The following is an 11,427-nucleotide window of genomic DNA, read 5'->3' as shown; positions in this document are numbered from 1 at the left end:
TGTGTACTCACATGTAACCACTACTTAGATCAAGATATAAAACATTTCCATCTTTCCCCCAAATTCCCTTATGTCCCTTTCCAGCTTGTAGTCCCCAAAGAGAATTATCACCATAGTTCCATTTTGAGAAAGGGTATTTGCATTTTCTAGTGATTTATTCCTGAACTGCAAGAGTGGTTCAATATTTGCAAATGAATCAATGTGATACACCACATTAATAAAAGAAAGGGTAAGAACCAGATGATTCTTTCAATAGATGCAGAAAAAGCAGCTGACAAAGCACAACATCCATTCATGATAAAAACCCTCAATACAGCAGGGCTAGAGGGAACATACTTCAACATAATAAAGGCCATCTATGAAAAATCCCCAGCTAATATCATCTTCAATGGGGAAAACCTGAGAGCTTTTCCCCTATGGTCAGGGACAAGAGAGAGATGTCCACTCTCACCACTGTTATTTAATATAGTACAGGAAGCCCTAGCCACAGTAATCAGACAACATACAAATAAATAAATAAATAAAAGGCTTACAAACAGGCAAGGAAGATGTCAAACTTTCACTATTTGCAGATGGCAAGATACTCTATATAGAAAACCCAAAAGACTCCACCAAAAAATTGCTAGAACTGATACACAAATTCAGTAAAGTTACAGGATACAAAATCAATGTACAGAAATCTGTTGCATTTCTATATACCAATCATGAAGCAACGAAAGAGAAGGCAAGGAATCAATTCCATATATACAGTTGCAGTCAAAACAATGGGGTATCTAGGAATGAGCCTAACTAAAGAGGTAAAAGACCTGTACTCTAGAAAACTATAAAACCCTGATGAAAGAAATTGAAGATGACACAAAGAAATGGCAAAACGTTCCATGCTCATGGATTAGAAGAACAAATACTGTGAAAAATCTATATTGCCCTAAGCAATCTGCACATTTAATGCAATCCCTATCAAAATACCAAAACGATTTTTCACAGAGCTGGAACAAACAATCCTAAAATTTGCATGAAAGACCTGAAGAGCCAAAGCAATCTTGAAAAGGAAAAGCAAAGCTGGAGGCATCACAAGTCTGGAATTCAAGATATATTACAAAGCTACAGTGATCAGGACAGTATGGTATTGGCACAAAAATGGACATATAAGTCAATGGAACAGAATAGAAAACCCAGACATGAACCCATAACTATATGGTCGACTAATCTTCGACAAAGCCGGAAAGAATATCCAATGGGCAAAAGACAGTCTCTTCAACAAATAGTGTTGGGGAAACTGGACAGCAACATGCAAAAGAATGTAACTGGATCACTTTCTTACACCATACACAAAAATAAGTTCAAAATGGATGAATGACCTAAATATGAGACCTGAAACCATAAAAATCCTAGGGAAGAACACAGCAGCAACCTCTTTGACATCGGCCATAGCAACATCTTACTAGGTATGTCTCCTGAGGCAAGGGAGACAAAAGGAAAAATAAACTATTAGGACTTCATAAAAATAAAAAGCTTCTGCACAGTGAAGGAAACAATCAACAAAAATAAAAGGCAACCTGTGGAATGGGAGAAGATATTTGCAAATGACATATCTGATAAGGGGTAGTATCCAAAATCTATAACAAACTTATCAAACTCAACACCCCAAAACCAAATAACCTGATTTTAAAAATGGGCAGAAGACATGAATAGATATTTTTCTAAAGAAGACATCCAGACAGCCAACAGACATATGAAAAGATGCTCAACATCACTCATTATCAGGGAAATCAAAACTACCATGAGATATCACCTCACTCCAGTCAGAATGGCTAAAATTAACAACACAGGAAACAACAGGTATTGGCGAGGATGTGGAGAAAGGGGATCCCTCTTAAACTGTTGGTGGGAATGCAAACTGGTGCAGCCACTCTGGAAAACAGTATGGAAGTTCCTCAGAAAGTGAAAAATAGAACTACCCTATGATCCAGCAATCATACTCCTAGGTATTTACCCAAAGGATACAAAAATACTGATTTGAAGGGATACATGCATCCCGATGTTTGTAGCAGCATTATCAACAATAACCAAATTATGGAAAGAGCCCAAATGTCCATTGACCAATAAATGGATAAAGAAGTGGTGGTATATATATATACACAATGGAATATTACTCAGCCATAGTAAAGAATGAAATCCTGCCATTTGCAACAATGTGGATGGAGCTAGAGAGTATTATGCTAAGCAGAATAAGTCAGCTGGAGAAAGACAAATACAATATGATTTCATTCATGTGTGGAATTTAAGAAACAAAACAAACAAACATAGGAAGGAAAAAGAGAGGCACACCAAGAAACAGACTCTTAACTATAGAGAACAAACTGATGGTTACCAGAGGGGAGGTGGGTTGGGGGACGGGTTAAATAGGTGATGGGGATTAAGGAGGGTACTTAGAGTGATGAGCGCCCTGTGTTATATGGAAATGTTGAATCACTAAATTGTACACCTGAAACTAATATTACACTGTATGTTAACTAACTGGAATTTAAATAAAAACTTGAAAAAAAGGGTATTTGAATTTTCTGAGAAAGCAAGAGTAAGAAGGCAAAGGAATGCATCTCTAATTATGGAGCTTCTGGCCTCTATGATATATTGAAGGGAGAAGTATTTTCAGGTCCTTACCCACCTCACTTGCACATCCCAGTGATTTTTCCCAGCCAGGCCTTCCAGATGATCAGATCTCTAAGTGAGGAAAGGATGGGTTATTCAGTAAGGGGTTGTAGCAGACAGAATTGTTTGTCAGCTCACCAGCTACCTCCCCCTTCCTTCTTACGGGCAGAATCTCCATTTCCTAAGCCGGTCATGGCCAATTCATCCCTCTTGCCCGTGGTTGGTTTAGTTATAGGCATGATGAAATTCTGGCCACTGAGATGTGAAAGGAAGTGTGCTAGGGAGATTCTGGGAAAGGTTTCCTGAATAATAACAGTAAACCCATAGGAAGAGAGGCCTTCTTCTCCTACCATCGAATGTTGTCATGTTTGGATGCAATGCCTAAAGTGCATGCGCCATCTTGTGACCCTAAGAGTTGTTAAACCAACATGCTGAGGGTTGCAGATCAGAAAGATGGAGTCAGGGGATGCCTGGGGGGCTCAGTCGGTTAAGCATCTGCCTTCAACTCAGGTCATGATCCCAGGGTCCTGGGATCGAGTCCCACATCGGGCTCCTAGCGCAGCGGGGCGTCTGCTTCTCTCTCTACCTGCTCTGCCTGCCGCTCCCCCTGCTTGTGCTCTTGATTTATTTATTTGACAGAGAGAGACAGCGAGAGAGGGAACACAAGCAGGGGGAGTGGGAGAGGGAGAAGCAGGCTTCCCGCTGAGCAGGGAGCCCGACGCAGGGCTCAATCCCAGGACCCTGGGATCATGACCTGAGCGGAAGGCAGACGCTTAACGACTGAGCCACCCAGGTGCCCCGAATAAATGAAATCTTAAAAAAAAAAAAGAAAGATGGAGTCAGGATTTTGGGTGACATTGTTGAATTGGTGAATTAGACAACCGAAAGCGACCCACTCCTGGACTTAGATGCAAGATAATAAATTTCCTCATTTTAAAATCAGCTGACTTGGAATTTTCCATTATTACAATTGAAAGCATATCAGTGGACTTAAGTGGGAGCTGGACGATGGCATTGTCTCAGTAGGGGAGGATGGAAAGGAGACCGAGGAATCAAATGGTAGAAACAGAGACTTCCTGTGCTGTCCTAGGTGCTGGACACAGCAGTACTAAAAGCTTTTAACAGCCTTGCTGGAGATAAAGAACAGACATTTGAAAGACGAAAAGGGCACACTATCTTGGACACAATTATATGCAGCCAGTCACTTTCCCGGGATTTTATTAATAAGTTTGGATTATCCAGAGTTTCAGATTTTTTTAAGATTTTATTTATTTGACAGAGAGAGACACAGCGAGAGAGGGAACACAAGCAGGGGGAGTGGGAGAGGGAGAAGCAGGCTTCCCGCCGAGCAAGGAGCCCAACGCGGGGCTCGATCCCAGGACCCTGGGATCATGACCTGGGCTGAAGGCAGACGCCCAACAACTGAGCCACCTAGGCGCCCCAGGGTTTCAGATTATAGCTCCTTGTTGTCAAGCTTGAGTGACTGTCTTGTTCCATTCCACACTGTACCTTATTCTCAGCAGGTGACCCTGTCATTATTTTACATCATAAAGAAAACCCAGGCAACTGGGGTGAACTTTCCAATCTCCAACCCTCCAAATTCACCTGTATTTTCATTCCTAGTGATGAAGAGGATGATAATCGCCAGACACGATGCATTACATTCATTGCCTCTTTTTCTCCTCACAAGCAGATAGGTGCTAGTATCCCCATTCTACATATGAGGAAATGGAGGGTCAGGAAGACTTAACCTACAGTCATAGAGCTAGCGGGGGATGGAGCCAGGGTTAAACTCTAGGTCTGACTCTGAGGCCTGCATTCCTCCCCACTATTTCACCTAGCTTTTTTCCCTCATTTCTTTTCTTCTCTCCTTCTTTCCTTCTTCTGTTCCGCCTCCCTCCCTCTCCTTGCTTTCTACCCCGCTACTCAGAGAAAAGGATTAGAAACCATGGCTTTCCCCACTTTCCCTCTTTAGGCCCTAAGGAAACAGCAAACATTGCAGAGAAACTGTCATCAAGACATGAATATTAGATGTGAGGCGCCAAGAGGAAGAAGACTGGAAAAGACTGGAGGAGTAGGGGAACGGAAGGACAGCAGCGGGGAAGAAGGTAATAAACTGCCTGACATCCTAAATTCTAGATTATCAATGAGGTACCCAAGTGGGTTTGTCTTACAGCAAACAATATATACAGGCCTTAGCCGTGTGAATCATTCATTTCAACAAAGTATAACTGAGTCATTCATTCATTCAGTAAATATTTATTGAACACCTACTATGTGCAAGGTATCTGTTTCCTTAACTCTGAATCGGAAGGCATTTTTTGGACAGCAAGATGTAGAATTTGGAAAAAAAAACACCTGGAACATATGTTTTTAAAAATTTTTTTTATTAACATATAATGCATTATTTGTTTCAAGGGTACAGGTCTGTGATTCATCAGTCTGACACAATTCACAGCGCTCACCATAGCACATACCCTCCCCAATGTCCATGAACATATGTTATTATAACTTTACCGAGAAGGCTTTGGGAGAGACAGAGATAATACAAGGTGCTTGTCTTCAAGGACCTCTGGGTCTGGTGTGCGGCTGGGAAAAGTGGGAGAGAATGGACAAAAACAAAGGAGTGGAATTCTGTACAGTCTGTGGTATGTGCCATAACCTCAGTAGGGATCACATGTGGTAAGAGTGTGAGGTAGACTACATTTTGATTAGAGAGACATTTGTATGCTGGAGTCTCATTGGTCATTGTAATTATTCCTAACTTCGAAGTTAAATCATGAGAGTGGATGTTGAGAGAGAGAAAGAGGGAGACCGGGAAAGGTAAAGGGTAGAGTGAGGAACAGGGGAAGAGAAGAGAAAAATCTCTAGGGGTGAGCCTTGGGGGCAAGGTCACCTTCGGAGGAAGGACAAAAAGGAGCCAGGGAAGAGGTCAGAAGGGACAGCCAGAGGACTGGGAGGACCAGAGTAATGCAAAGTCACAGCAACAAAAGCGAGGAAGACTTTCACAGAAGCCAGCGAGTCTGGCCTGCAGCATTTCCTAAGGCACAAATCCTTTTGGCCCAGGCGGTGCTGGACAAAGGGTTTTCCTGAAGTAGCCACTGGGTGGCAGTGGCGGCAGTGAGAGCTGGAGCTAAGCCAGCCTGAAGCAAGGCGCTTCTCTAGTGTGGAGGACCCTGGAGGGAGCCCTTGGGTGTATGCCACGCCTCGAATCACACGTGTTCGCCTCCGAAGAGATCAACTTCATTCCTAGGAACAAAGGAATAACGCAAAATACCTTATGATCAGAAGCATTTCATGATTGGGGCAGCTGGGTGGCTCAGTTGGTTGAGCATCTATCTGCCTTCGGCTCGGGTCATGGTCCCAGGGTCCTGGGATCCAGCCCCGCATCGGGCTCCTTGCTCAGCAGGGAGCCTGCTGCTCTCCCTGCTTGTGCTCTCTGTCTCTCTCTCTCTCTCTGACAAATAAATAAATAAATAAAATCTTAAAAAAAAGAGAAGCATTTCATGATTTACAAAGTATTTTCACACCTACTGAACAATTCGATATTCGGGAAACCCTACAAGGTTGGTATTATTATGCCCATTTCACTGGGAGAGAAAACTAAGTCACAAAGAGGTGTCCAGCATCACACAACTAATGCTTGGGAAAACAAGGATTCGAACTCCTGTCTGTCTGCTTCCAAACACCTGGGCCTCGTATGCGATATCACAGTAGCCCGCTGTCCAGGACCCAGGCTATGATTGCTTCCTCCATGCCTCCCTTTTATCACGGCAAGGAATCTCCATGTTTCCCCTATCCAGGTTCCTGGGCCTCCAGGAGATCTAGATCCCAGGTTCTAGAGCCTCCCTTGCAGGCCTGCCGCCTCCTCTCACTCCCAGAATCCAGCTGGGCAACATTCCCAGGAGGCTGAAGATCAGGTTCAGAGTCCCCGTTGCTTCTGGTTCCCTGCAGAGTGGATTCTGCCCAGACAGCACCTCCCTCCCCAAGAACACCACTCACCTCACCCTCAGAGTCCTCCAGGCCCAAAGTTTGCCCCCTCTGCCGAAGACCCCCACGATCCTGGAAACTTAGCCCTAGGAGCCCCAGATCCAGAGCGCTCGACAAATTGGCATTCTCTGGCACTCAGCTCTCAAACGTCTAGGTTAGGCTTCTGTACTTTCTCTGCTGTATTCAGACCGGAGTCTCCTGGAGTGGTAGAGAGAGATGAGGGGTGGTGTGTAGGAAGGGGTGGGGCCTGTAAGGGAGGCACGTCGGCTGGCATCCTGGGGGAGGAGTGAACTACCTCGTCTCCCCCTCCTCTGACGTGTGCAGTAGGTGTCTGGAAAATGACAGGCTGAGAAGTGAACCCCCCAGTTTTCCCCCAAATCTGCTTCTCTCATAGCGTTTCCCATCTCTGTCAACAGTAACTCAATTCCTCCAGTTGCTCAGGCTGCAAATCTTGGATCGTTCTTGATTCCTCTCTTTCTCACACACCCCACATCAGTAAATCGTGTTGTCTCTACTTTCAAAATCTAGCCAGAATCCGACTGCTTCCCATCACCCTCGCCAACCCGGTCCAAGTCACCATCATCCATTGGCAACAGCTCCAGAGTTTGTCTTCCTTCTGTTTCCCCAGTCCCGCAGTCTATTCTCAACATAGAGCTAGACCGTGACCCTTTAAAAGTACAAATCAGGGGGTGCCTGGGGGGGTGCAGTCGGTTGAACGTTGGACTCTTGGTTTCCGCTCGGGTTGTGATCTCGGGGGTCGTGGGATCGAGCCCTGCGACTGGCTCTGCCCTCAGTGGGGTATCTGCTTGGGTTTCTCTCTCCCTCTGCCTCCGCCACTCCCCACCCAGGGGTGTGCGCTCTCAATCTCTCTCTCTCCCCATCTCTCTCTAAAATAAATAAATAAAATCTTTTAAAAATATATAAATTAGACCCCAACACTTGTCTCTTCTAAACCCTCAATGGCTTCCCAATCATAGAAAGTAAAAGCCAAGCAGTCCTTGCAATGGTTCCTGAGGACCTTCATGATCTGGTCCCTGCCAAACTCTCTGACCTCCTCTCTACATTTCCTCTTCCTCCCAACCACCTGCTCTTTATCTGAAGTCACCCTAATATTTAAAGAAACTGCCCTCTCTATTCCCCCGTCTTCTCTTCTCTATTCCCCATCCCACCTTTATTTTTCTCTATAGCAATGATTACAGTCTATATATTTTACTTGTTAATTTTCTTTTCTTTTCCCTCCCACTAGTATGAGGGCTCCATTAGAATGAGAGTTAGAAAAACTCTCTTATTCACTACTGGTGAACTACTGGTACCTAGAACTGGACCAAGCACACAGTAGGCTCTCAGTGAACATTTGCTTATCTTTTTCCCGGATTATGGCCAGTGGCTTCAGAGAGGCAACTAAGCATAGCGATTAAGTACATGGAGACTAGCACCTGGGTCAAAGGCAGGCCTGCCTGGGTTCAAATCTTGACTCTACCACTAGATAGCAGAATAAATTCTCTGTGCCTTAGTTTTCTCATCGGCAAAGTAGGGGCAATAATTGTACTTATAGAGAACCTATGGGGCCATCAATAAGTGTAAAGCACTTAGAAGAGTGCCTTGCACATAGTAAGTGCTATATAAGCATTTCTATAATTATATGCACATGGACTTAAGATTTATATCAGTAGTATAGGTTTTCTAAAATCTTTCCGTGTGTTATCTTGCATTTCTGCCCATGTTAACATTCATTCATTTCCCATGTTTCTGCTCACTTATACAGATTTATATGATCTCCCTGTAGTTTTAGTCATCTCCTGTGGCCTGGCTCTTGATCTATAAACGTGGATGTTTTCTTGTGTACTCCGTCCTACAGTCATTTAGAAACTGTTAAATAGTAATCTCGCTGGGCCCCAGTTTCCCAATCTATACAGTGAGTGGGTTGGACTAGATAATCTCGATGGGCCTTTCTAGCTCTGACGATTTCCCAGGCCAGGAGGAGGGACAGGTCCCGCCCCCAAACCCGCCCTCTTGGATATGCCCTCTGGCTGACAAGGGGAAAGGTGATAGAGTCAGCTGGGCTCAGCTTCATGGGGACCAGGTAGGAGACATGCCAAGTTTCTTGAGTGAGGGTGGCGATGGGGTTCCTGGGCTGGACCAGGCTGGGGGAAGGCGTCAAAAGTAACTATAGTGTGGAGACACTGGGACCAGGGTGAGGGGAAAGGTAAAGTCACCATGTGGACAAATGTTGTAATGGGCTAGGAGACAATTTGGGTCCGGGCATATTCACCCATGGGATAGTCTCGATAGGCCTCCACCCTTTCGTCTAGCCAAGATCTGAAAGACAGAGTCAGCTGCAAGATGAGAATAACCCAAACTTAGTGCCTGCCCTGCTGGGCCCCAGCACCACTTGCTGCCCATCATTCCCCAGGCCGGACCACGGGGCTTGGGCAGGGGCTGGCCTGGCCTGGGTTGTGTGCGGACATACTCCTCTTAGCTACTCCTCATGCTTCAGTCACGACCCTCCTCATTCTCTGCTCTTTGGTTTCAGGTCAGGGCTGGGAGGCCCGGAAAATCCAGCCACCCTCACTTCTCCCTTTTCTACCTCTAGGGGAGCCATGGCGGGTGCAGAGTCCTCTCTGCTCACAACCCTAGGCCCCAGCCCAGATCCTGGCGACAGCGAGGCAGAGCTGGACTGCCGTTTTAATGAGGAGTTCAAGTTCATCCTGCTGCCTGTGAGCTACTCAGTTGTCTTTCTGTTGGGTCTAGGCCTCAATGCCCTGACCCTCTGGCTCTTCCTCTTTCGCCTCCGACCCTGGGATGCAACGGCCACCTACATGTTCCACTTGGCCTTGTCAGATACTTTGTACGTGCTGTCACTACCCACCCTCATCTACTATTATGCGGCCCGCAACAACTGGCCCTTTGGTACTGGGCTCTGCAAGTTCATCCGCTTTCTCTTCTACTGGAACCTCTACTGCAGTGTCCTCTTCCTCACCTGCATCAGCATCCACCGCTACCTGGGCATCTGCCACCCACTGCGGGCACTGCACTGGGGCGGCCCTCGCTTCGCAGGCCTTCTCTGCTTGGCCGTTTGGTTGGTCGTTGCCTGCTGCCTCGTGCCCAACCTGTTCTTTGTCACAACCAGCGCCAAGAAGGACACCATCCTGTGCCATGACACCACTCGGCCCGAGGAGTTTGACCACTATGTGCACTTCAGCTCAGCCATCATGGGGCTGCTCTTTGGCTTGCCCTGCCTGGTCACTCTTGTCTGCTATGGGCTCATGGCCCGGCGCCTGTATCGGCCCTTGCCAGGGGCCGCCCAGTCATCTTCTCGTCTGCGTTCTCTCCGCACCATCGCTGTGGTGCTGACCGTCTTCGCTGTCTGCTTCGTGCCTTTCCACATCACCCGCACCATTTATTACATGTCAAGGCTGTTGGAAGCTGACTGCCGGGTGCTGAACATTGTCAACGTGGTCTACAAAGTGACTCGGCCTCTGGCCAGTGCCAACAGCTGCCTGGATCCCGTGCTCTACCTGCTCATTGGGGACAAATATCGACGTCAGCTCCGGCAGCTGTGCAGGTGTGGGGGGCCTGAGCCCCCCATGACTGCCTCCTCCCTGGCACTGGTGTCCCTGCCTGAGGAAAGCAGCTGCAGGTGGACATCCACCCACCGGGACAGTGGCTTCTCTGCCCCTGGGGCAGATAGATTGTAACCCTGGGAGCCAGGAAGTGAGAGGAAAAAGGGTGAGTGCAGGGCAGAACTGAAGGAACTTAAGTTACCCCCAATATGGCTGCTTCTTCCTCTTTCCCAGACTCTGGAGAGAGGCCCACACCCTGAGGATTAAGAGGAACCAGGTAAATCATGTGTGACCCCATCTCTCATTAAACCCTTCAATTGCCCTCTCCTTTTTAGCCAAAGGCAGTAACAGCCACTCTTCTTTCTCTTTGCTTCTGTCTCCTTCCTGGGACCATCGGTCCTGTCTCTTGATCCTACAAGGTTTCCTAAAATTCTCACGCAGTCTCCACCTTTTCTCCACGTTTTCCCCACACACATTTGTATAGCATGTGTTCCTTCAGCCAGAACTGAGCATTAGACTGAAGAGGTGGAGAAGCTGGGGTAATCTCAGGATTGGTCTGATGTATCTGATGGTGATAGCCAGAATCGGGAAGTGGGGAGCACTGGCATATCACAGATGCCAAGGATGACGTATGTGGCGCCCACACCCACTTCCTGGTTTCCTCTCAGACAGGATAGTCTTGCCTACCAAAGTGCTGAAATAGGGCTCAATCCCAGACAGCCTGCAAGCCAGGGTTCCCATGTGCATCCGGAGGCATGGCACTGTTGAACTGGTGTATAGCCCTGGGGTACAGAGGGAGCCCTGTGGCTTACCATGGGGTGGATACCCTACCTGGGGGCAGGGCTCAAGCTGACGTTGGCCTTTGGAACAGGACCTCCTTTATGATGTTTGCTGAGAGCATACTTAACAGTTCTCCTGTGCTAAATGAAAAGAACAGCTGAGGGCTTAGAAAGAAAGAGAGGTGGTGGGGGTGGGGGTGGGGAGGAGCTGTCATGTTTGTGGCTGTAAGTTCCAGCACCAAGGGGTAGAGCAGGTTTGTACAGAGTTTGGAGTGGTGACAGGAACTGACACCCAGAGCTGGCTCTTCACTGCTCTCTCCCATTTCTCTAGTGCCTGCCCTGGGTGAATAATAAATCAGTCACCAACTCTTTCAGATCAGGCCTTAGGGCTTCAACGCCAGGGCAGACAGAGCATGGGGACGAAGACAGCTCCCCTCAGAGTCTCG

General features: G+C 47.0%; 1 protein-coding gene across 1 annotated transcript; it reads left to right on the top strand.

Moving 5' to 3' along the window:
• The first annotated feature begins 9,239 nt into the window (after window positions 1-9,239).
• P2RY4 (pyrimidinergic receptor P2Y4) lies at window positions 9,240-10,337 on the top strand. Its single transcript, XM_025888517.1, has one exon. It carries the CDS (start codon window positions 9,240-9,242, stop codon window positions 10,335-10,337), a length of 1,098 nt encoding a protein of 365 aa, XP_025744302.1.
• The last annotated feature ends 1,090 nt before the right edge of the window (window positions 10,338-11,427 follow it).

This window comes from Callorhinus ursinus, unplaced genomic scaffold (genome assembly GCF_003265705.2).
Source record: "Callorhinus ursinus isolate GAN/ISIS: 27379988/994484 unplaced genomic scaffold, GSC_fseal_2.0 scaffold66, whole genome shotgun sequence".
NCBI lineage: Eukaryota > Metazoa > Chordata > Mammalia > Carnivora > Otariidae > Callorhinus > Callorhinus ursinus.
This window is presented reverse-complemented; position numbering and strand designations above follow the sequence as displayed.